Source organism: Enhydra lutris, unplaced genomic scaffold, assembly GCF_002288905.1.
Source record: "Enhydra lutris kenyoni isolate GAN:26980312 unplaced genomic scaffold, ASM228890v2 scaffoldscaffold10, whole genome shotgun sequence".
Taxonomy (NCBI): Eukaryota; Metazoa; Chordata; class Mammalia; order Carnivora; family Mustelidae; genus Enhydra; species Enhydra lutris.
This window is the reverse complement of record NW_019154094.1, coordinates 4,700,984-4,727,730: the sequence shown is the minus strand read 5'-3', so window position 1 is coordinate 4,727,730 and position 26,747 is coordinate 4,700,984. Positions and strand designations below refer to the sequence as shown.

At 44.2% G+C, this 26,747-nt stretch overlaps 1 protein-coding gene and 1 non-coding gene across 2 annotated transcripts in view; one reads left to right on the top strand and one right to left on the bottom strand.

Annotated features, from left to right (window-relative positions):
- The window catches only part of LOC111143885 (SAC1 like phosphatidylinositide phosphatase), a 61,305-nt gene extending 35,464 nt beyond the window's left edge, over nt 1-25,841 (bottom strand). The window contains exons 1-4 of the mRNA XM_022497913.1: nt 25,751-25,841; nt 7,026-7,123; nt 3,748-3,822; nt 2,357-2,484 (exon numbers count right to left, since the gene is read on the bottom strand). Coding sequence (XP_022353621.1) covers nt 2,357-2,484; nt 3,748-3,822; nt 7,026-7,123; nt 25,751-25,782 — 333 coding nt within the window. The 5' untranslated portion in view covers nt 25,783-25,841. The remainder of the gene's footprint in view (nt 1-2,356; nt 2,485-3,747; nt 3,823-7,025; nt 7,124-25,750) is intronic.
- A 356-nt stretch (nt 25,842-26,197) lies between these two features.
- Nucleotides 26,198-26,270, top strand: TRNAR-ACG. Its single transcript has one exon. It is a non-coding gene; the product is annotated as a tRNA-Arg (tRNA).
- The last annotated feature ends 477 nt before the right edge of the window (nt 26,271-26,747 follow it).

Sequence of the window (26,747 nt, the reverse complement as noted above, 5' to 3'; positions counted from 1 at the left end):
CCAGCTCCTGCCCATGGAGGAGGTTCAGTGAACAGCATGGGGGTATTATTATATTAACTGATGGGCTGCATCTCCTGCCCTTTAGGGGCAAAACTTAACTTTAACTTCTAATGGGCAGAAGTTACTTTAACAGAACATCACCGCCTTAGGTGATGACCTCCCACATGCCTGACCCTTTAGAGACTCTCTTTCATCCTCACAACAAACCCTGCAGTTTAGTGTAATTACTCTTATCTGACAAGTGAAAAATATAAAGTCATGAGAGGCCCAATAACACAGCAAGTAAATAACAAGGGAGTAATATTACCCTCATTCCTAAGAAATTTTACTGGGCTGGATAGGAATTAAATTCTTTTTTTTTAAATGCAAAGATTAGGGGCGCCTGGGTGGCTCAGTCATTAAGCCTCTGCCTTTGGCTCAGGTCATGATCTCAGGGTCCTGGGATCAAGCCCCACATCAGGCTCCCTGCTCAGCGGGAAGCCTGCTTCTCCCTCTCCCACACCCCTGCTTGTGTTCCCTCTCACTGCCAAATAAATAAATAAAATGAAATAAAATGCAAAGACTAAAGAGAAAAGTCCAGTAAAATAATACTTAGTTTTATTTTCTGATAATCACTTTAGCTAAATACTGGGACATTTATTTTATCCTTACTTTAAGAAATAATTGATAATGTCTGGTAATGTTTAATGATTATCAAATGATTAACATGTTAATTTACCTGTTACAAATCTATATATTACAAAATTTTTAATTCGGGCTCAGATATATATATATATATAAAGTCTGATATATATACATATTTTTTAAGAATATATATATGTGGGGGCGCCTGGGTGGCTCAGTGGGTTAAAGCCTCTGTCTTCGGCTCGGGACATGATCCCAGGGTCCTGGGATCGAGCCCCGCATCGGCCTCTCTGCTCAGGGGGGAGCCTGCTTCCTCCTCTCTCTCTGCCTGTCTCTCTGCCTACTTGTGATCTCTGTCTGTCAAATAAATAAAATCTTAAAAAAAAAAAAATATATATATATATATATATATATTTTTTTTTTTTTTTTAAAAGAACAAAAGGTACCAGCAAAGCACATGCAGTGGGCAATGTTAAAATAAGTTGCACGGCTAACAAGCAAGTACAGCAATCAAGGAAAAACTGTTCAGGTAAATATTACTGGGCTATTAAATAAATACAACCATTTTTATTGCCTTAAACACCATGTCTTATAGGGGTGAACATACTGATCTGTGGAGTATCTTTTCTACACCCTGTCATACACCTTTCTTTTCTTTTTTCTTTTAAAGATGTATTCATTTATTTAAGAGAGAAAGAGAGAGAAAAAGAGAGAGGAAGAGAGAGAGAAAGAAAGAGAGGCTCTCTGCTGAGCACGGAGCCCAGTGCCGGGCCCAATCCCAGGACCCTGAGATCATAACCTGAGCCAAAACCAAGAGTCGGCTGCTCAAACTGAGCTACCCAGGTGCCCCTAATTGTCTTCTCTTACCCTGACACCTTATCCTTGGCACTCTCCAGGTCATGGATACCCCGAAGAGTTCCTTTCCTGGGGAGTCTATCGCAGGCATCACTTCCTCTGGGACATCTTCAACTCTCTCATCACAACCACTGCATTACGAATGTCGAGCTCACCTTCACTAAGACCCCGGGCTGCAGACCGAGAGCCTCGTGAAGGGCGAGCACAAGCATTCCCAGAGTCAGCCGCGACTTCTCTACCCCACCCAGGTTCAACCCCAACTTCCCTCCGAGAGCTGCTGCTTTTTCGTTCCTTTGCATTTCCAGCTTGCTTTGCCAGCGCTTGATTTCCCGTGCCCTGGTAACTGAAATTTAAACCGCTTTATTGGGGGACTGCATTCCCTAACACCTGAAGCAGGGTAACTAACTGAAAGATGCACGTACACAATCCGTGCTAAAGGGGTGCCGCTGGGACATCCACACGCGCGCTGCTGTCCCCATGCAGCAAACGCAAAGAAAATTCTTTCTCCGGACAAGGTGGGAATGAAATGAGGTCAGCAGAACTTCAAAGGCATCTCACATTTTATTTCTTTGCAAAAAGGATATGAAGTTAATTCTGGTTGTTGGCTATAGGGGCTTTTTCTGTTTGTCCTTTTCTCTATATATGAAATTTCAAAACTCAAGAATGTGAGTCAGTTTAAAAAAAAAAAAAACCAACAACAGTAAGATACAGAAAGGACTTTTAGAAAGCATGTGTGTAGAGGAACTCTTGCTTGCTGGACTGTTGAAATCCTTAGGCTTAAAAGAAATCCATCCGGTGTTCCTTGTCCCACTGCCCTCAGCGTCGCCCAACGGGACGATGTCAGCTTTTGCAATGAGCAAGTGATTTTGGTTCTTACCTGAATATCAGTTAAGTGCAACATCGTCTTCTTATAAGAAAGGATGTCAAAATCTGTTGCTTTCCAGATGACATGATTGAAAAATTCACCTATTTTTGTCTTTTTGGTAATAACGATTAGATAGTTACCTGCAAAAAACACACACAACATGACTAGAAAGGAGGCGACTCGAAGGCCAATAGTGGCACTCCACACAGTTAAGCCCCACAGGCCAGCAGTCAGACTGCACAGGGCCGCACAGATGAAAGGCATGACTTTTTTTTTTTTTTTTTTTTTTTTAAGGAAATCTTAGGATTTGTGAATAGAAAGAACAGGGCATTATTTAGAAAAGATCCTACTGAAAGCTCAAATCTTTTCTCAAAAAAATAAAAGTAAAAGCAGTGATCTTACCAGATGGAGTAAAGCCAGAAAATGCTTCTTTCCCTCTCTGGCATATAGACCTCTGCTAATGCGTTTCCCAGCATGTAGCTTCAAGCATCATGTGTCATGAGATCTGACCACTCCCGGAGAGGGGTTAATGTCCCATCTACACCACCCCTATGGCCTCTGTGTCATTATAAATGGCAGAGAAATGTGCTGGGGCGGTAGGACTATCTGGTCCTTGCAGGATCACGAAGATGAACAGTGCAGAATTAAGAAGGCATCACAGCACCAGGAGTAATACCCTAACCATGATCCTGGCCACTGCCTCCTCCCACAAATAAAACGGGGTAAGCCTTTACCACTAAATTCATTCTTAAGCTCCATTCAAGGCTCCTCGCACAAGTGTCCTTCCAGGAAGTCTTCCTGTGAACACCTCTCTCCTGGAACTTGTCATATCGTACTATAATGATTTACTACTTAAAAGCATCTCTCACTAGACTGTAAACTGCAAGGAATAAAAGGGGGGGGGGCCTGGCATCTTCTAGCATCTTCTATAACTTAGCATCTAGCACACTGCCTGGTAATACAGGAATGTTTTTTAAGTTCAATGAAATGAAATTTAGATAAACAAAATTTCCTTCTTAATAACTCAGAACCAGGTAGCACTCTCCGACCCACACTAGGTCATGTCCAACCTCAATACGGGGCTGACAGTAGAGGACACACTGGTTCATCAGTGCATTAGAATGTTTACTTACTTAAATACTCTTAGAATTTATGAAAAATGTGTAGTTGACTAGGGATTTCAACTCCAGTTGAAATAAAACCAAAAACGAAACTTTTTTCAACAGAACCTTCAGGCTGATAGATTTTACCACTTGTCATCTGGAGTATGTCACTTTTAGAAATTAATGACAAATATCTAACCTACAGGTTTACTGCCTCAAGCACGATAGGAAGTATGCCTTCATCTTATACTGTGTCAATTTAATTAACTTCTTTGCCCATCTTAGCTTATTTTTTCTTACCTGCCACCAGATGGATTGTGCCCAGTATACCAAATATTGGTCTTGTAACAGCTGAAGGAGGAACATCTTTCTTGACTTTAAACAAGGAAAAAAAAAAAAGGAAAAGAAAAAAATCACATAGAAGAAGACATCAGTACAAAAGGAGACCTAGTTTGACTTCTGTAGTTACTTGAAAATCAGTACACACGATTTGTTCTAAGAAAGCAATAGTCCGGAGCGCCTGGGTAGCTCAGAGGGTTAAGCCTCTGCCTTAGGCTCAGGTCATGGTCCCAGGGTCCTGGGATCGAGCCCCGCATCGGGCTCTCTGCTCAGTGGGGAGCCTACTTCTCCCTCTTTCTCTGCCTGCCTCTGCCTACTTGTGATCTCTCTCTCTCTGTGTGTCAAATAAATAAATAAATAAATAAAATCTTAAAAAAAAGAAAGAAAGAAAGAAAGCAATAGTCCTTCATGAGTGGTAGACCTCCATTTTGGCAATATATAAAATAAAGATGTTCATGTGACGTATAAAGGCCTCTGCCTGTCTAGAATAAGGTGTCCAAAGTAACATGCTTCTGAATCCTCATCAAGTAAATCATGAAGTATTTCTATGGTCATTTTTTAACCAAATTTATTCAACCTCTTGCCAGAAACTAAGTCCATGTCCATTTAAGGGAACTAGAAAGTTAATGGGGAAGAAGGCACGAATTTAACACCAACATGCAACTAATAGAACCCAAACAGAGACTTGCCCATCCACCTCTACAAATACGGAAAACGGAGGCAAGACCGAAGGGACGAAGGAGGAAGGAAACGCAGGTGTGCAGGGAGCCAACAACATTAACTGTGACTTTACCAATAATGTCCTTAATAATAAAAAATGTATCCTCGATTATATGGTTCATTTCGTAACTGTTAAACTTTAAGTCAACGTGTTTCACAAAACACATCGATAGAACTCCAGGGAATAATGCCCCAGAGTGGGGGAGGTAAGGGTCCCCATCAAATGAGCTCATTCTGCTGTAGACATGCACGTCACCTCTCTTCCCTCTCCCAGAGTCATAAGGCATGAGTCTCTGAGGAGGCCTACAGGGGAACAAAGCTGCTCCGTGGTTTCATTCACGACTCCCAGACTCATGTGGCTATACAATTTTTCTTTCACAGTTTCTTTACTATCCTAGAACTCATTCTGAAACACTGCTGTCAATCCAAGTGCTGTTTCTTAAAGGCAGTCCTGTTGTTCTGCATAAAGTAATTCCAAATAAGGTCTGAAGTTCACTACTGTTTCTCTCGGTGATTCAATTTACTTAGCAACGCTATGCTACAATTAACGAACATGATGGATGGGAATGCCAGTGCAGCAAAAAGCTTAGAGAAAATCCTGAATATACCGAGATCGTCTGATAAACCTGAATGTACTATTTATGGATAGAGCTCCAAGTTACACTAACTGGTGTATAATAACAATAAAACTGATAATTCCTAAGAATACATATTAGTTTTTCATGGAAGGAAAAAAAAAGAATCCTCTTTCTATGGCAATGGTCTGCATTCCCAATGGCTAAAAAAAAAAAGAAAAGAAAAAGAACAAGTTGCAGAGCAACTGTGAGTACTGTGTGTGAGTCAGCCCCTCATCACCACTGGCTTCGGGTCAAAGTATTTCTTCAAGTGTTTACTGATGACTACTTGGTGTCCTTTTTACACCCAAACTATTGGTGACCTTTAGCACTGTCCCGCCTAATGGGTCTGCAATCTCTACCTACTAACGTCACTGAAAGGTCAAAAATAATTGAAAGCACATCCGTGCTAAAGCTTTTGTAGGACACCAGGTTGCAGCAAAACGGTCTAAAGAAGTAGTGTTACTAGACTTTAGAAGTGCCCTAACATTGGTTAAAACCAATCAGCTCTCTTGAGAAAGCAGCCATCAAACAACAGACATAGGAAATGCCAAATGATCAAACTAAAACAGACCACTAATTCCATCTGGTCAAAGGAAAACTATATATGGTACTTCCCAGAATAACCAGATAACTAAGAAAATAGAAATTTAGAGCCATCCCCTTCTTATACATTACTATCCTATTCAAAGTATTTTCATATTTTACTTTATCTATTCAAAGGATATTTACACTGACTGAATTCCTACTCTGTGGTTACTCAAATACTGTACTTAAAAAAAAGACGGAGGGGCGCCTGGGTGGCTCAGTCGGTTAAGTGTCTGCCTTAGGCTCAGGTCATGATCCCGGGGTCCTGAGATCAAGCCCCACATTAGGCTCCCTGCTTGGTGGAGAGCCTGCTTCTCCCTCTCCCTCTGCTGCTTCCCCTGCTTGTGCTTGCTCTCTCTCTCTCTGTCAAATGAATAAATAAAATCTTAAAAAGAAAAAAAAGACAGAAAAAACTTTCTAGAGGTGAATATTTAAACACATGAAATATGAAATTCTAAATGTTATATCATGTGGTACACTAATTTATCAACAAAATTATTTCACTTTTAATCAGAAATCAGTATACCATTTATTTGGGGGAAAAAATTGTTTTTCACACACTAGAGAAGCAAAACCGAAATATAACTGGAGAGACAGACAAGATATAGACAGAAAAAACTTAGGAACATTACTTGCCTACAATACAAGTTTTAGTCAATGATACATACATATACGTATTTTTTTCATTATTAAATTATACTCAGTCATGAATATTTCCAAAACCTAAAGCAGCTGTTAAAATTCCACACACTTGGGACACCTGGGTGGCTCAGCTGGTTAAGCAGCTGCCTTCGGCTCAGGTCATGATCCCAGCGTCCTGGGATCGAGTCCCACATTGGGCTCCTTGCTCATCCGGGAGCCTGCTTCTCCCTCTGCCTCTGCCTGCCATTCTGTCTGCCTGTGCTCGCTCTCTCTCCCTCTCTCTCTGACAAATAAATAAATAAAATCTTTAAAAAAAAAAAATTCCACATACTTAATGCTCAAACAACTTTCTCGCCCTCAAATACCTTAAGTCTCACAGCTAGAAAGGAACTGACCTCAACAAAACCGATCCTGTTAAAGTACAGATAAGGGAAGAAAAAAAGAAATAATTATGTTTTTAAATCCTTACAGACAGTAAAACTTTCGAGATCATTCTTCCTTTTTAGAATAAAGGAGGAAGCATAAAACAAAAGGCATAAAAATCAAATGAGGCAGCAGGAATTCAAATTTATAAGACGAGACTCAGAGCCACACACGGCTACACCCCCGATCCATTTACAGAGTCTCTCTGGGCTGCTCCTGCCCCCGCCCCATCCCCCCACTGCTGAGAGCTACCTGACAGGGTAACTTCCGTGGACACACGGTCAATGACAAGTACGTCGTCCGCTCCGTCATCACAGGCTTCCACATAAAATTTTTCAGGTGTGACGTGCCTAAGAAGAAATTCAAAACCATAAATAACCACAGCAGATGAAATGCAGGCTTCTTTAAAAAAAAAAAAAAGAACTATTTATCGTAACAGTTTCTGCATTGCTTAAATCTGACATCAAATTGATTTCCCAGGTACTGAATAAATGTTTTTGCTGTCCTGACGCATTCCCGGCAATGGTTTTCACTGGTGCACTAAGCTCACAAGGTTTGCTGTAAAACCAGTTTGACTTATACAAGAAAATCATATGAAATTCTAACTTACTACATTCAACACACTGCAGAAGGTAGCACGGTAGTCAGGAACCTGGTCTGTAGAACTAGGCTACCTGTGCTGTGCGAACTCAGGCAAGTTACTCATCCTCTCTGTTCTTCAGTTCCCTTATTCATAAAACAGGGATAATATCAGATAATCGAACAACATGGTTGTGAGGATAAAATGAGCTCAGAACAACATCTGACACATAGTAAGGAAGATGTATTAGCTAAAAATACTAAGAAATGCAAATAAAATATTTCCAGAAAATTGTTTAAAGTAAACTATTTTAAAGGTGTCTAGGGGCGCCTGGGTGGCTCAGTGGGTTAAAGCCTCTGCCTTCAGCTCAAGTCATGATCCCACGGTCCTGGAATAGAGCCTAGCATCAGGCTCCCTGCTCAGCAGGGGTCCTGGGATAGAGCCCCGCACAGCCTGCCTCCCTTCCTCTCTCTCTGCCTGCCTCTCTGCCTACTTGTGATCGCTGTCTGTCAAATAAATAAATAAAATCTTAAAATAAATAAATAAATAAATAAAGGTGCCTGGGTGGCTCAGTGGGTTAAGCCTCTGCCCTAGGCTCAGGTCATGATCCCAGGGTCCTGGGATCAAGCCCCATATCACGCTCTCTACTCGGCGGGGAGCCTACCTCTGCCTCTCTTTCTGCTGGCCACTCCCCCTACTTGTTGTTCTATCAAATAAATAAAATCATTAAAATTTTTAAAATAAACTACTTTAACATTTGGGCGTTTTGTTTTTGTTGTTAGAATGCCATATAAAAAAACAAGAATGAGGGCAGAAGAAAACTCATTCTGCAAAATAAGAAATAAAGGGGGTAAAAATCAGGATTGGGACAGACTATTTGGAGCGGATGCAACTCTGTAACCAGAGTCCAACAAAAACCACACTTTTTGGTTCCTCAGGAGAACACGTGGGTAACTCAGGCGAGCAGGGAGCTCGAGGTCCAAGGTCCTGGGCTGCTTCCGGCAACAGTAACCCCTACACAAACAAGACAGTGAAAACAGGGAAGCCCAGCTGGGGCTCTTGCGGCCCTCCAGGAGCTGACCAGGTCTGGGGAAGGAAGGAGTTTTCTTTCTGTGGGGTCTTCTGTTTTGTTTTGTTTGTATTTTCCAGGAACTAATATTTACTGTCTTAAGCCTCCTTTGAAAGAATTTCTGTCTGTGCAGCAACCAATCTGAGGGCTTTTTCCTTTCCTCTTAAATTCTACTTCCTCTATTCCACTGGCCCTGCCTGTGAAAAATCTTACACAGATCCCCACAACCATCACCGACATCATTCCCGACACACAGATGGCATTTCCACTACCTGGGATTACAGGAACAAGTCCCACAGCGGACCAGACGGTACTGAACATTTCGGACGACAAGCTCTCAACTCTTAAGGATCCAAATGCAACTTACATCCTCTTATAGTTCATCTATAACTAACTCTTTAATATGGGGCTAGTTTCCTCAAGGGGCTGGGGGGTAGGTTGCTAAGAGAATGAAAATCCATCAGTTTTAATACAAGTCAAGCAAAATACAACAAAGACAAATCTGCTTTAAATATGGGAGTCGGAGTGCCTGGGTGGCTCAGTGCGATAAGCTTCTGGCCTTCAGCTCAGGTCATGATCTCAGGGTCCTGGGATCGAGCCCCACATTGGGCTTTCTGCTCAGCAGGGAGCCTGCTCTCACCTCTCTCTCTGCCTGCCTCTCTGCCTACTTGTGATCTCTGTCTGTCAAATAAGTAAAATCTTAAAAAAAAAAAAAAAATGGGAGTCTTCAACTCAAACCAAATACAAGAGTTCATTCCTTTCTATAACACCCAATAGCATTCCAGCGGATCTGTTTATCCATTCACTTGCTGCTGGACATTTGAGCTGCTTCTGGTTTGGGGTATTATGAATGAAGGTTCTGTGAACATTCCTGTACAGGTCTGAGGCAGACGTACCCCTCCATTTCTCCTAGGTGACTCCCTGGAGGTGGAAAGGCTGGATCTCATGGGAGTTATGGGTTTAACTTCCACAGAAGGGGAAAAGGGCGGGGCTGCTCAAACTTTCCAGGGTGACAGAGATGTTCACCATCTTGGTACTGGTGATGGTTTTGTGGGTGTAAAAATACGTCAACATGTGTAATACTACTGTACACTTGAAATATGTGGAGTTTACTGTCTGCCCAAATATACTTCCAAAAAAATTTTTTTTGAGAGGTCCTGAAACCAACGAAAACGAATAAAGCAAATTTCCAGACAATCAACTCATAAGGTAGTTATCTCTAGTCTTCAATCATGAAAACCAAACCAAACCAAACCAATATGCCAGTCCTTGTCTGCAGATGTCGTGTACCAGCGTGAATCGCTCACTAAGAGTGAGTCAATAAATGTGCTGAAAGCTAACCATGTGTGAAGCATTACACAAGCATTAGGGGCTGGGAGGCAGGGGAGAGATAAAAAATAACAAACAGGAAAAAAATTTCAATAAAAAAAAGAGACCTCAAAACCAAGACTTCTTTATAATCTATAAAAGCTTTCAAAGAAAGTGCTGTCTCCCAAGCAGAAGCCATTGTGACAAGCCCCCTCCTGAGGGCCACCCCCATCTTAGAGAGGCAGACAGCATAGATGCCCAGCGGCATTCTTTGAGGCTGAAACAGGCTTAGGACCTGAAAGAGTGCCCGTGGCTGGAGCTACATGGGAACATCCTGTCCCACCTCTGATGTCTGAAAAACTCCAGGAGATCTTTTCACAAGATTCAAATGAATAACAAAGAATCTATCCTCTGTTCTCTTACTTCTAAAATAATGATTACAGCATTGCTAAAGAGCTGTCCATTACCAATGCTGCTTCAATGTTAAGTCGACCCCCAAAGACGTGTTCTAGGCCCAGCAGTGAGCGCCAAAGCAACCACCCATGATCGTGGTCAGTCAACAAACACATGGGGGCCTTGTTTAGATGGGAAATCGAAAATGATGGTTAGGGTTTGAAGCCGAAGGCCCAGAAAGAATTTTTGAGATGTCTTTGGTGCAAAAAGGTGGTTTTACTAAAGCATGGGGACAAGACCCGTGGGCAGAAAGAGCTGCACTAGGGTCAAGAGGAGGGGAGAGGGGGTTAGGGACAGTGAGACTTACAGAACTCTCTAAGGAATTTTGGAAGCATGGTTTCCAGGATCCTGAGGGGGCTAGCTATTGTTGGGAAAGGTTGTCTATTACTGTTTAGTAAACCCTCAGTCATGAGACCCTTCAGATGTATATTGGTGGGTCATATGATTGGAGGATGTATCTTGGGGGAGGGGAGAGGGGAGTAAGAGATAAAGGGCCACATTTAAGCAAGAGGCTCGGAACCTGACCAAGGCAAAGGGCTTACAGTGACCATCAAGCCAAATGCAAAGACGCAATGCAAACAGGTTTATGAAACGACCCAGTCCGAAATAGCCATAGGGCCTTACTAACCACTGAGCTACTCACAACCAGGCACAGTGATATCCCCATACTCCCTCACTCCGCCCTCACCCCTGCCTTGTGGCAAAAAGCCTCTCCTCTACTGCCCTGCCCGCCACTTCCCTGTGGTGTACTCGATAAACTTCTCTCTCTCTTGTTCTGTCTTGGGTGAATTCTCTCACTGCCCCCCCACTGCCAGGCCCCACCTGATGTGGACACCCCACGGCCACAGCCCTTCATTAAGCCCGGGGACGAGACCGCTCATCCTAACTGCCTCACAGACAGCGGGAACTAAATGAGCACTTATGAAGTACTTTTGCAAAGAATAAAAGGTCTGCCTCATTCATGACAGGACCAGAAAAGTTATTTACTTCACACTTTAAAGAAATAATATTGTTGAAGGTTCTGATATCTTTGCCACATGGGCCACCTCTGAACAACCTGGTTTTGATAGGAAGATACTGGAATCATACTTTATCTTCTAAATATATATCCCCAAAGTTCAAGACCATATGAAACAGAGCTCTGATTTATCAAAAAACAAATATTCCAGAATAATAATGTGAACAAAAATTATAAATGAATGTCTTTCTTGATTTATTTGTAAATATGACTCTATAACAAAAAAAAAAGCTTTTAGTACAAAAGACAATGTTAGCTCTAAGAAGCCAGCATGAAATGCTGGTTATCCCTAGCTACTTCTTCCAGTAATCATTTTTACTTTGCATAGTTAAGAATTTAAACAATTAGGGGCACCTGGGTGGTTCAGTCTGTTAAGTGTCTTCATGATCCCAGGGTTCTGGGATTGAGCCTCTCAGCAGGGAGTCTGCTTCTCCCTCTCTCTGCTCATGCACTCGCTCCCTCTCTCTCTCTGTCTCAAATAAATATTTTTAAAATATTGAGTTTGAACAATTAAACCGGATACAGAATGTGCTGGAATTTAAACTGTATCATAGAAGTGTCTGTGGTAGACTGCGTCCTAAAGATGTCCCCCGCCAAGATTCCCATCTCCTGATTACTCATTCACTCTAGGTACTGCCCTGTGGATGGAATAAGGTTACTAATCAACTGGCCTTAAAACAGGGTTATCTTGGGTAGTCAGGGCCCAGTGGAATCACAGGCATCACAGGAGCCCATAAAAGCAGAAGAGGAAAGAAGAGCCCGTCAGAGAGGTGCAGCAGAAGGGGAACAAGAAAGTTCGGGAAGGAGACAGATTTGATCAACTGTTGATGGCTCCTGAGATGCTGCGGCCACATACAAGGACAGCAGAGAAGCTTCTAGAAACTAAGAGTGGTCCCATGCTGACAGCCAGCAAGGAAACAGGGACCTCAGTCCCACAACAGTCCCTGAGTGTTACTTTAACTATGCTCTGCATCCTGCTTAGGGGCCTATGCTCCTCTCCGTTCACAGCTGTGTTTGGGGGCACAGGGTTGGCACAATTCTCCCCGTGAAGGGTGTGTCACTTCTTGAATAACCAATGTTCCTTTTCGTACAAAAAGATGACTAATAGACATACAATCTCAGAAATCAGATTCCTCCACGCTTTAATACAATGCACAAAACACAGAGCTTATAGCTCAACAGCCAACAGAAAAAGGCATAGTGTTGGGGCACCTGGGTGGCTCAGTGGGTTAAAGCCTCTGCCTTCGGCTCAGGTCATGATCCCAGGGTCCTGGGATCGAGCCCCACATCGGGCTCTCTGCAGGGAGCCTGCTTCCCCCTCTCTCTTTGCCTGCCTCTCTGCCTACTTGTGATCTCTGTCAAATAAATAAATAAAATCTTTAAAAGAAGAAAAAGGCATAGTGTTTTCCCTCAGTGGCTCACCCTCTTATACGCTGACTACCTTTAGAGCTCTCTCTTTTTTTTTTTAAGATTTTATTTATGTACTTGAGAGAGAACACATAAGCAGGGAGACGGGCAGAGGCAGAGGGGGAAGCAAACTCCCCACTGAGCAGGGAGCCCCACATAGGGCTTGATCCCAGGACCCTGGGACCTGAACCGAAAGCAGATGCCCAACTGAGTGAGCCACCCAGGCATCCCTGACTACCTTTATCTACATAAATGCATTTAAGCTCCTCACTTGCAAAACTTCTATAATGAAAATAAATTATTTGAATAAAATCAACTGAAAAGTCACACCTGTTTTCATATACAAGTTGTGGTGTGTAACCTAACAGATAACCTTTCTGTTACTGATAAAGTATACATTGTAAAATCCAGTGTTTATAGGAGAAGAGTCTATTAAAATTTATGTATGTATGTATATATACAAAGTTATGTAAAATGTGTATGTACATATCTTTTGAAAATATATATGAAATAAGAATGCCCGGCTGGCTCAGTTGTAGATCATGCAACTCTTGATCTCAGGGTCATGGGTGTGAGCCCCATACTGGGTATAGAGATTACTTTAAAAAAATAAAAGGTTAGGGGCGTGTGGGTGGCTCAAGTCATTTAAGCTTCTCACTCTTGATTTCAGCTCAGGTTATTATCTCAAGGTCATAAGACAGAGCCCCACATCAGGCTAGGCACTGGGCATGGAGCCTGCTTAAGATTCTCCCTCCCTCTCTCTCTCCCACTGCCCCTATTGGCCTCTCAACCCCACCTACTCTCTCTCTTTCTCTCTAAAAATAAAATAAAATAATAAAAGGTTTAAATTATATATGAAATAAAAAGCATCTCTATTATAAGCAATCAAAGTTTTTCCCCACTTGGTATTTAAACTTAAAACTGATGTGAAAAGTTCTAGGAACACTGATGAAATACACACATCTTGGATTAAGATTTTCAAGCATATACAAAAAAAGTAGAGAGCTGTTAAACTAAGCCTTTACTAATTGTCACATTCCTGATAATCACAAAGTTAGTGACTTCACTATGTCCTTAGAGTCCTAAAAATTATAAAGTTAGAAACTGAAATTTCTTTTAGAAGAAGATGACACTGCTATAACACTTCCAGTCTGGACAGACACATTTGAAATGACAGATCAACTAATTAAAATTTTAACTGAAGTAGAAAGAAATGCATTTCCAAGAGTAAATTCCATCCATTAAAAAAAGCTCTGATATTCTTTCAGAACATGGAATCTGGGGGGTACCAACAGGAGGGTGCAGCGCATGGGGCAGACACTAGTCATTCAAATGCAGGTCTGGAAGAGGGAAAGTGCTTGGAAATAGGCTGACTCGCTAAGTCACCACAGAGACTCATCGCCTGTGGGGTGAGAGCCAACAAAGCAAGCCAATTCCCACAGCAGAATGCTGAAAAGCCTCAAGGACCGGAAGGAAAAGGTAATAAGGACTGGGGTAGATAGGGGCGAGGTGGCTCACAGTCTGTGTAAGTCGCTCAGATCCCTACCCAAACCTACAGCAGCGCCTGCCCACACACCCCCCCGCCCCACCCCCACCCTGGGATTTAATGCTTAGAACAGTTCAACAGAAGATGCTCTAAGGCCTCCAGACATGAGGCACAGCTGAGGGCCAAGGAAAGAGCCAAGTCAAGTCAAGAGACAAAGAAGGTCTACTTAGAGACTGGGAAACTCATCCAACCCTCTTTCTCTGCTAGATGCCCAGGATGTTGGCAGCCCAGCTCACACCATCCCTCTCCCGGAGCCCTCACAGAAGCTCTGAATACCGTCTCTGAAGAAACTCGTTGTCCTGGAAGCAAAGACCAGCAACTGCTGACCTTGAGCTGCACCCCCTTTCGCTCTAAGAAAGAGCTGAGCTCCTGTGCGATCCCTCTAAAGCAAAGGCCACCAGTTTGTAAGTCCTGACCCACAAGCAGACCCTCCGATCAATTTTTAGTGCCTCCTTCTTCAATATGAAATGACAACCGAGGATCACCAGATATTAGGAAAGCTTCCATCACATAAGAGAGAGTCTAAAACAAACAATAATAACTCTGGATAAAAAAAACTATGCCAAGAGCAGACTACAACCTCAAAGCACACTTATAATTGACGTGGCCCCAGACAGAAGACCTTGCATTCATGAAATAAGAACAAGAAAAGCACATTCAGAAAGCAAGAATGTATTCTTGGACTGAGAACAGAAGTAATAATTTGACTACTGGACAGAAAGACTGGAAGAGAAAACTGAAGAACTCTCCTTGAGAACAGAATAAAAAGATAAGAGCTGTAAAACAGGAAAACATAGGAAGAAAGGGGAGGAGGAATAGGGGAAGGGGGAAAGAGAGAGGAGCCTGATCCAGGATATTCAACATCAATTCAGCAGGAATTCCAAAAGAGCACACAAGGAAAAAAGGAAAGAACATATTTCAAAGAAATAGAGAAAACAAAACAAAAATAGTGAAAAACACACACATACACACACACACCGAGGCACATTAAGCATTAAAATTCAAAACACCACACAAAGACAATCCTAAAGTTTCCAGAAAAAGAAAAATAAAAAAGAAAGAAAGAAGCATTGAAATATTCAACAGTCACACTACTGGATTATTCAGCAACAATACACACTGCATGATTCAACAGCAGGTCTTCAAAATTCTACAGGATAATAATTTCTAATTGAGAATTCTATTAACCACACTATCCAAGTGTGAGGATAGAATGAAAACACCTTCAGATGTACAACATCTCAAGATACCTTTCTTAGAAGGAAAAGCCTGTTTCACCAAAATGGAATGAATCAAGAGGTAGAATGAGAATCCAAAACAGGACAGAAGTGAAAAAAATTCTCCTGACAAAGGGATTGTCCGGGACCACAGCTATGCAATGAGCCTAAAGAAAAGCCAGTATGGATTAAAGCAGGGTGTACAGGGCTCCCAGAATTAAATCTCAGAGAAGAAAATGAATTCATAGTTACCCAACGTGTTTCAGAGGAATTTTACTGCTGTCCCAGAGACTGAAGATTCATTAGCAATAGGTACATTTTTTTTTTTTTTTGAAGTCATGCAAAGGATGGGGCGCCTGGCTGGTTCGGTGGGTTAAGCCTCTGCCTTCAGCTCAGGTCATGAAGTCAGGATCCTGGGATCGAGCCCCACATCGGGCTCTGCTCAGCAGGGAGCCTGCTTCCTCTCTCCCTCTCTCTCTGCCTACTTGTGATCTCTCTCTCTGCCTACTTGTGATCTCTCTCTCTCTGTCAAATAAATAAATAAAATCTTTAAAAAAAAAAATTTTTTTTTAAAGTCATGCAAAGGAGGCCTGGATGGCTCAGTGGGTGAAGCCTCTGCCTTCGGCTCAGGTCATGATCTCAGGGTCCTGGGGTCGAGCCCTGCAACAGACTCTCTGCTCGGCGGGGAATCTGCTTCCCCTCTCTCTCTGCCTGCCTCTCTGCCTACTTGTGATCTCTCTCTGTGTCAAATAAATAAATAAAACCTTTAAATAAATAAATAAATAAATAAAAAGTCATGCAAAGAAAAAGGAAAAAGGCACTTTTCAATTCCCGGAAAAGCAAACATTTTTACTGACTTCATTTGAACCCTATCTACATGAGCATAGCAATGTGAACACTGAGTATCTTACTATAAATATACTGAGAGAAGAAGGGAGAAAAAGAGGGAGAGGTATAAAAGCTGAAGTCTCATCCTCAGAAGTAGGAAGTCATCAGATAACTAAAAGTGAAAAAATTCAGGAAGCAGCAGTACAAGCACACTGTTCAGAAACATGGAATAGAGGGGCATCTGGCTGTCTCCGTCACCGGAACATACGACTCTTAATCTCGGGTTAAAGTTCAAGTCCCATGCTGGGTACAGAGATCACTTAAAAAATATCATCTCTAAAACAATAGGAAGGAAGGAAAAAATACTAGAAGAGGGGTGCCTGGGTGGCTCAGTGCGTTAAGCCTCTGCCTTCGGCTCAGGCCATGATCCCAGGGTCCTGGGATAGAGCCCCACATCGAGCACCGTATGGGGCTCTCTGCTCAGCAGGGAGCCTACCTCCTCTCTCTCTCTCTGCCTGCCTCTCTGCCTACTTGTGATCTCTCTCTCTCTCTGTCATAAATAAATAAAATATTTTTTAAAAATAAAATAAAATACTACAAGGAACTGCTTAAAATGCTGAAAGTCAATGTCCGTGGGACAGTGGGAATTAGGAGTGCAGAACAGTGTTCTCTTTTATTATAAGCTCTATATACTGATGACTTTTAAAACACCCACAGGTATTATATTAAAATAAAAAAGAAGTTTAAAAAATATCTTAAGGGGTGCCTGGATGCTTTAGCCGGTTAAGCATCTGCCTTCGGCTCAGGTCATGATCCTGGGGTCCTGGGATCAGCCTGGTGCCCCTCCCACTCAGTGGGGAGTCTGCTTCTCCCTCTCCCTTCCCCCCACCCCCCTGCTCTCTCACCAGCTCTAATAAATAAAATCTTTTATAAGTACATAAATAATGTGTTAAAATAATAGAAACAAAAATAAGAGCAACTGTGGATCGAGATAGATCGGGCCCAACAAAGGCTCTAAGACAGTTGTTGGATCCTGCCGCTCAGAGAGACGCTGCTGGAATCCTGGTTGCTGATGCTCCACCGGCCTGTTCTGCTAATGTTGTTGAAAACAGCTCAAGAACTGGAGCAGTGAAGATATGAACAGTGACCGCCACCTAATCAACATCTCTGAGCAGTCATGGTAAGTGATGACTCAGAATCCCACTAAAGATCACAGCAGGTGTCCTCTCAGCTCAGAGTCATCTACACATCCCTTCGCTGTCCTCTTCTTCCCACCACTCTTTAACTGCCCTTACTACTGACCTGAAGTATATGCACTTTACCCAGTAAATTGTATTCTGTAAGTTTTATGTTCCCCAGGTTTCATTTCAAAAGCTAGTGAAATCAGAGGAGCCTGGGTGGCTCAGTCATTAAGGGTCTGCCTTCCGCTCAGGTCATGATCCCAGAGACCTGGGATCCAGTCCCGCATCGGGCTCCTTGCTCAGTGGGGAGTCTGCTTCTCCCTCTCCCTCCGCCTGCTTGTGTTCCCTCTCTCACTGTCTTTCTCTCTGTCAAATAAAATCTTAAAAAAAAAAAACAAGCTAGAGAAATTAGCTTCAGCTCTCTAGCACTTACCATCAGAAACACTGGAGTAAGCCATCCAGTGGTGTAAGTTTTGCTGGTGCACATGGTCTTATTGTTATTTTTGTTTGGGGAGCCTCACCAAATAGACTACCAGGTAGACACGGACTCTGCTTATCCATTCTCCTTGGTGTTTCTCACCCAAGAAGAGAGCAGAAGTTCAAGTACTATTCTTAGAGAATACTACATAATCAGTCAGCAAATATCTACCTTAAGTTGGGTTTTTTTCTACAGACTTTAACTAATGTTTTCTTTGGCTCAGTGACAGAGGATAAAGGATTTAAAAGCTGTTTTCCTTTCTCCCAGCTAAAGAAAGATCTCGGCCGGTCACATGTTAACTGGATTGGAGGGTATGGTGTACCTAAGGAGAGGGCAAAGAGGCAAAGCAGTGCTTCTCCAATCAGAAAGCCTACAAAGGGTCACTAGTGCCAATTTCCGCCTGGAGCTTTACAAAATTAACCAGTCAACGGGCTATACTGAATTCTCAACATAGTAAATACATGGAAACCAAGACAGAAGCCTCCATGATAACCAAGAATCTGGGAGGAAATATATCCTCTACAGCCAAAAGCATGGCCTTCAATTGCTGTCAAGTCTCTGATGTCAATAAACTCTCTCACATTACTTTTTTTATGAAATAGATTTTAGAAGCTAAGACACGGAGAGTCCCTCCAAGAAGATTATTTGGTCATTAACTATGCTGCTGATATCAAGCTCGGAAGTTGAGAGAAATACCGTACAGTAAAAAGAGCTCTGGTCCTATATAAACCGACAAGGCTGTCCGAATCCAACAGGCATGAAACCAGGAACCCTAACCGAACAAGACTACTGCCTCGTTTCTCTCAAACCTGTGTTCTGCTCTCTGTTCAGAGGACACATATTCTGGAAGATACACTGAAACAGCAGAATAGTTAAATAACAACTACTTCCTACTCTGACTGCTTTCATCTGGTTGACTATTTTGCTTTTATAGATTGCTGACCAAGTAGGAGATAAAAAAGAAAATTCCGAGGACTAGGAGTTTAACTCAATGTAGGTTAATTCCATTATACTTAATAGAAATGCATTTAATGTTATGGCTACCTGGGATTCACTAGCTCCTAAGAGTGCCTTTTAAAAATTATCCTTGTCAAATTTTAAGAAAAGCAACATATTTAATTATAAACACATTATAAACACAAAATATATTTTTTCAGAGTTGGCAATATGATTTTCTAGTGGCTGAAAACATCCCTTTCTCCCCCGTGTAACATTTACATCTCTAGGCGACAAAACTCACCTCTTCAAAAATCCTGTCCCATCCTGGGAGCAAAATTAACCCACTTCAAAAATATTACTATTTGCTGACCTCACACCCATCACAAGGGCTGTTATGAAAAACAAACAGAGAATAATGAGCGCTGCTGAGGATGTAGAGAAACTGGAAAACGGGGAGCTGTTGGCGGGAATATAAACTGTAGTGAAGTGTAGCACTGCAAGAAAACAGAATGGGGGGTCCTCAATGAAATTAAAAATAGGATTAGCTCATGATCCAGAAATTCCACCCCTGGGTATATGGTCAAGAGAACTGAAAGCAAGGTCTCAAAGAGATATTTACACACCCAGGCTCACAGTGGTATCACTCATAACAGCCAGAAAGATGGAAGAAACCTAAGCGCCCATCAACAGATGAATGCGGGAAACAAAACGCAGTACATACATAAAATGAAAATTCATACAAAAACATACAAAAAAGAAAATTCCGACCCCTACTATTACATGGATGAACTGAGTACATTATGCCAAGTGGAAATAAGCCAGTCACAAAGGGACAAATACTAGATGATTCCACTTCTATGATGTACTTAGAGGAGTCAAAATCACGGAGACAGAAAGTAGAATGGTGGCTGCCCGGGACTAGGGGGAGGAGGACTGGAGTTTTTGCTAGAGCCACAAAACTCTGGCAAAAACATGTATCCTCGAAAAATCTTACGTAAGAATTAAATCAAAGTCTTAATAATCAAACCTATCCTATCTGTGGTTCAAACCCTACAGGAATAACATTTTACTAGCCCTGACTAGCAAAAAGTAAAAACTCAGACAGTAAAGAAGGGTCCTCTGAGCCCACTACACCTCCACCCAGAAGGCGCTCCCACCACCCCTCATCCATCCACCCTCCGGGTTCCAGGGGTTCCAGCCTTGCGGAGCCACTGCTAGGGTACCTTTGGTACAGCCCAGGTTCATCCCAGACAACCCAGGAGCGCAACCCAATCTCAAACAGTTGCTATTTCCAGGAAGCTAATGCACTTTAAGATTTTATTTATTTATTTATTTGACAGAGAGAGATCACAAGTAGGCAGAGAGAGAGGGGAGGAAGCAGGCTCCCCACCAAGCAGAGAGCCCGATGCGGGACTCGATTCCAGGACCCTGAGATCACAACCCGAGCCGAAGGCAGAGGCTCAACCCCCTGAGCCACCCAGCCGCCCAAGCTAATGCACTTTAATTCTATCTTCTTCTTCAAAACCCTGAGGTCCCACCTACTTCCTATTCTCTGCACCTCCTAAAACCCATTATCTCCAAAACCCAGACTCTTCCAGAATAGTTCCAAGTCTAACGACCACCTAATCCGAAGCTCTAATCCACAGCAAAATCCTCCAGGGCCCCCAAGCCTTCCAGAGAACGCTCTTCTATTCTTCTGCCCCAGTATGCTTTGGTTCTCACTTGGCTCTAGAGTGTGTAAGAACCACTGGGACAGCTCAATTTAAACACGCAGATTCCCAGCCACCCCCTCCCCCGAGAGATTTTTCACTTACTAGGCCTCCTGTGAGGCTCTGGGAGACGCACAAGCACCGCTAGTAATCTGACGCAGCCCAGCACTAACCCAGGCTCCAGCCCCAGCCCCCAAGCCAACGCGTACCTTGGACATCGACTGTGCGTTATCTGTGCCCATATTTATAACCTTCTCTTCCCTCCATCCTTCCTTGCAAAGAGATGAGTGAATATGCTTTCTGTTGCTTGTACTGGACAGACCACGTATGTCTTTATCACCGTGTGACTCAGTTTCCATCTGGTCAGGGCTGCATCATGGCTGTCCCGCTGACCTCACAGCTCTCGCCATCTCTTACAAAGAAAGGTGACTTCCTAACAGGGAACAATGCTTCAGAGGCAAGCTGCAGCCTAATTCACTTTCTAAAGGACTTCCTGTCTTAACACCTATTTCAGCTGACTTTTTAAAGGCAAGGGTCCTTTAAATGTTTCCAGTAATGGATTTCTGGTGTAACTGTGTCATAATTTCAAATTTATCACTTTCTGACATTCTCTATGCTTTATCCAAGTAACTTAAAAAGAAAAAAGGAGTCACAAAATAGATTATTTAGAACGGTCTGGATTTTTTTTTTAAGATTTTATTTATTTATTTGACAGAGAGAGATCACAAGTAGGCAGAGAGGTAGGCAGAGGGAGGGGGAAGCAGGCTCCCCGCCGAGCAGAGAGCCCGATGTGGGGGGGGCTCGATCACAGGACCCTGAGATCATGACCTGAGCAGAAGGCAGAGGCTTAACCCACTGAGCCACCCAGGCACTCCAAACTGCCTGGATGTTTCAGAAGAATTTTAAATTCTGAGCATATCAATATTCTGTTTTCCGTATTAAAAATCCATATGGACGTGTTGACTATTTTCAAATATAAGTGACCCGCTTCTATACCAGGCACATCCAAGGACCCAGGTGAAAGCAATCTGATAAGAGAAAAAGCAGTCTGAATAACGCAGTGTAATGGAAAGATGTCCAGACTCTGGCCCTGCTGTGTTCCAAGGCCAGTTCTGCCATGGCTGGGCTGTGTGACCTGCCTGTGGGGCCAAGGGCAATTATTTCTGTCTTCAACAATGATGGAGGATATACGTCAACGCATGACTTCACAGAGGCACTAGAAAATAATCATCTACATAGAACGACTTAAGCAGCTGCTACTTCAAAAGAATACATTCCCAAGTACCCCGGAGTGTGTCATTTTGAGATGCTGGTGGTACCTCTACACTGGAAAGTGCATTTACTTAGGTGATTCACCGAGGATCTCTCTGCACAAGGCCTTATGCGAGGTACTGAGGAGCAGAGAAGAAATCAGTGTTGGGATGGTTGGAATATGTTCTACACACGTGCAACCTAGCGGGAGAAACAAAGCATAAGCACTACACTGTAACGATTTTTCATCATTTCTCGGGGGCAAAGTGAGTAGTTTAAACAGAGCTATGGAGGAGCACCTGGGTGGCTTAGTCGGTTGAGCGTCCAACTCTCGATCTCAGCTCAGGTCTTGATCTCAAAGTGGTGAGTTCAAGTGCCACATGGGGCTCCACACGGAGCCCACTTAAAAAAGGGGGGGTGCCCAGGTGGTAAAGTCAGGGAAGTGTCTGACTCCTGGTTTCGGCTCAGGGTCAGGAGGCTGATCTCAGGGTTGGGAGGCTGAGCCCCACATCGGGCCCCACACTCAGCACAGAGTCTGTTAGTTTCTCTTTCCCTCTGCTCTCTGCTCCTCCACCCTCCCCTGCAAGCCCATGCATGGACGTGCACTCTCTCTCTCTCTGGTTCGCAAGTTAATTAACGAACTAATTCATGTCTTTTAAAAAGGCAAACAGTGCTATGAATTGATCATTCTACTTCCAGTCTTCTACACTGCACATCAATCCTAAGAGACAGAAATGTGCAAGCCAGTTGGACGTGCGGTGTCCAGTCCCTGTGACGGTAAACTCTTCTGGGAGCTCAGTGAAGGGAAAGATGTGGGGACAAGGCTTCTCAGAGAAAGTGAGTCTCTGTCAATGACACTGGGTATCCCCTCCACACTCTCTTTCAATCGTCGTAATAATCCTGTGAAGTAGGACCGTTCTCATTTCACAGATGAAAAACGGATTCAGAGATAAGTAACATGGCCGTGACACAAAGCAAATAACAAAGTCAGGATCTGAATCAAAGTCTCCTCTGACCAAAAATGCCTGCATCTCTCAGCTCTACCACGGGCCCACGATTGTGATTAGCATGTAAAGTCAGGAGAGAAGACGGCATTTTGGAAGAAGGATCAAAACAAAATAAGCGCAAGCTTAAGGCTAAAAGAGCGTGGCCAAGTCGGTGGAAAGGGGAAAGAATGCACTGAGCAGTTAGAGGAAATATGGTTAAGGGTTAGCTTAGGAAGAGGTTGGAATCCAGATGACAAAGAAATGTGGGCTCAATCCTATTGGCAAGATGGAACTGGAGCCTGTAAGCAGGAGAGCAGCTAATAAAATCAGGGCAGTAATGAGCAAGGTGAACTCCACAGCGGGACAGAGATGGACTGCAAATGGGTGACATAATGCAGAACAAATTATCATTTAACATCCCGGGCATCTCAATATCGTGACACACTCAGTAGCGGCAGCAGTTTTGTAATAAATGGTCAAACTGCCTCTTGGATGGCTCTCTCTTAAAACATCTCCAGGCATGTTTTTAAAAATGGCTATTACTGGGGCGCCTGGTGGCTCAGTTGGTAGGCATCTGTGTTCGGCTCAGGTCATGAGCCCAGGGTGCTGGGATCAAGCCCCACATGGGGCAGTGGGAGGCCTGCTTCTCCCTCTCCTACTCCCCATGCTTGTGCGTTCCCTCTCTTGCTGTCTCCCTCTATCAAATAAATAAATATAATCTTTTTTTAAAAAATGGCTATTATTAGGGCGCCTGGGTGGCTCAGTCAGTTAAGTGTCTGCCTTCAGCTCAGGTCAGGATCCCAGGGTCCTGGAATCGAGCAGCCTCAGCGGGGAGCCTGCTTATCCCTATCCCTCTGCCTGCCACTCTGCCTACCTGTGTGTGCTCTATCTCTGTCAAATAAATTAAAACCATTAAAAATAAATAAATAAATAAATATGGTTATTATGTCCTACTAATTTTTATATGGGTCAGAAACTACTGCCATGTCCAAATGCATCTAAAAAATAAAGAACACCCCTTAGGTCGGAGGCCACATATAAGACAGAACCTTGGAAAGCATGCCTTGGAGCAGTAAGGCCCAAAAAGAGAGATTCCAACTCACAAATTTCTTGGTAAGAAAAACAAAATTACAGAAAAGCCGGCTCTTCACATATAGACTGGCATGCAAAACTTCTCCTGGGGGAATAAAGTTAAGGAATGACAAACTAGAGACCAGCTTTCACATAACCCCAGATGTACTTTCTCAACTCAGATTCATAGTTTCCACTTCTACAAAAATCAATACAAAAGCATCAACCGCCCCACTTAAGGGCCCTTCTCTTTTGTGGATATAGAACCTTTTTTTTTTTTTAAGGTTTAGACTGATGAATTTAGTGACTCCCTAGCAGCGTATAAGCAATCATGAGAATTCTCAAGTTCTCCACCTTTGCCACATTCAAGGAAAATTCAACTGCATTCCATAATCCAATACAGAGCAGCATCGAGCCAAGGCTCCATATTGCTTAAATACATTTGAGACTCGGTGTAGGATCGCACCAAGCCCTTCAGTGACTATCAGATAGTCAACGATAACCTAATTAGCCAGCAGAGCACACGTGACACCGGCCCAGCCAGTACCCTAGTCAAAGGCATTTTGCTGGATCCATTCACCACCAAGGTTGTCACCTTGCAGAGGGAAACTGGGAGAGAAGAAGGAAACCCGGCAAAGGAAAATGTGAACGAAATGTGCAACTCGGGCTTTCAAAGAGAATTACTCTACACAAAAGTGGCAAAGGAGGGGACTGAAAAAAATAAAAAAATAAAAAAATAATAATAATGTTTTCTGCAAAACAACTCATGTCAAGTAGATGACCTCACTCCCAATTTTGCACCCAAACTTTAAATTGAACCTTCCAGAAAGTTAAGTGAGTTTGAGGTTCCAGAGAGCACAGGAAGTGCCCAAACCACATTTTGATGTCCTCATATCCCTACAAAGGAAATACAATCCCTCTGCCTAAGTCCCAAGGTATTTTAGCTCACTTAGGGATAGGTAAGCTTCCCCAAAATTACATTTGCTTCTGAGGCCAAGACTTCTGCCCTCAGACTAGGGCAACTGGCTTTTCAGTCTAGAGGTAAAGTATTAAACCCAAAGTAGTACAAAGTTATTCAGAGGCAAGAAAACCAAGGGGCTAATAGTAATGCTCAAATGAATGCATGTTTTTATTCAGAACAAATGAAAAGAACCTACAATTACTCAATTTCCGTCTCTAACAACCAGAGCCTATTTCTCAAAGTCTCAAGAACTTAGCTTTACCGGGAAGTCCATCTGCAGTGCCAAAATTCTCGAGAATGGCCTCTGGCCGTCAACAGGAACTTAACCCGCTTTGTGCTTAAGTTGTATAATATTTAAAACCAAACAAATTCTTCAGGAGCTCAAGAGTATTGACGCTTCTTTTTATCTGTACCTTCAAAGCTGGTCAGACAGGCTTTGGTGCCCAGATAAGGTACGTCGATTTGTGCGTGGACTCTAACGTGCTGTCATGGGTCCATTACACAAGAGGGCGGGGTGGGGGGGTGAGCAAAATAACAAACTTCTCTTTCCTCTGCTAAGCATTCAAGATAAATTCAGCAGCCACCTTTCTAACAAACAAAGTGGGTGGGGAGGAACGCGCCCGGTGCTTGCCGCATCGCAACGCCGACCGCGGCTCGCTGGAGGCCGGTCTGCAGCTTCGCTCTTCCGCCGTGGGCGCTGAGGCCGAGCAGGGCGAAGAAAGGCCGGCGACGCTGTCATTCCCGGGCTCCCCGGCCTGGGGCGACTCCCGCCGGGCCTTCGGGCGGTCGCGACCTACAAGCTCCCGGACGGGCCACGCCGGGAGAGGAGGGCGGGGACCGCCAGGGGCTCCCACACCCGGCCCGCAGCCCCAAGACTCGGGAGCCCTGCCGGAGGCCGGGGTCCCGCACCTGCCGCCCCGCCCTGCCGCCCCGCAGGCCCCCTTCGCCCATCGGACTCCGGCTCGCGGGACTCACAGCTTCAGCCGCTCGTAGGTCGTCGCCGCCATCGTGCACCACTAGCTCCTTCTTCCTCTTTCCGCCCGCCCCGCCTCGCGCCGCGCCGCCACCTCCGCCACCGCGGTACCGTTTGCCCAGCTTCGCGGTCGCAGCGCCCGGGTCGTCCCACCCCTCTCCCCGCCCCGCCCGGCCCCCAGCGGACGGGAGGCGACCGTGGACAAACTTAGTAGGCGCGCTAGAGAGCGCGAAAGCAGCTGTCCAGAGTGCGGATTGGAGCGCGCCGAAAAGCGCCGTGACGTACACGCTGCGGATTGGCAGAGAGCGTTTGCTTGAGAAAGGCGGAGCCGTGGGAGCTGTGGGCGCGAGCGGCGGTGCGGGGGTGGCCGAAAGGCGGCGCTGCTGTGGGAAACCTGCCGAAGCTGCGTCAGGACTGATCTACATCACTGCAAGGCCAAGTTTAACACAGGGCCAGTGGCGCAATGGATAACGCGTCTGACTACGGATCAGAAGATTCTAGGTTCGACTCCTGGCTGGCTCGAGTTGTGCTTTTCTTTCCCCCTCTGGCTTAACGATACAGGGTTCCCGTGGAAGGGGCTCCGGCTAGAGTGTGAGGGTTAGATAGCTGAGTTTTACCGCCACTTTTGTCCGAAATGTCATCTTTTCGGTTTTGTCTGGCACAGGGAGTTGTGTGAGGTGGTTTGTAAATGATGATGAGCTCCCTCTTGGTGATGCAGGAGTCCCTGTAAATGGGATACATATAGGAAGACAAGCCCGAAAAGGCGGCCGTTTGGAGTCGGGGGCGCGCTGTAGCCGGAGGCTGGCCACCAGGGGACACCGAAGCGCTCTGCGGGCTGCGGTGCTGGCTTTCTTCCCTGGGGCAGAGAGCCCCGTAGTGACGAGAAAAGCGGCGCAGCCCGTTTCCCCGGACGGCGTGGGCTCCCCGGCTGCGGAGACCAAGCGCTGCTCTGCGTGCAGGCCCCGCCACCCTGGCCTCGGAGGTCTCCGCGTGCAAAGG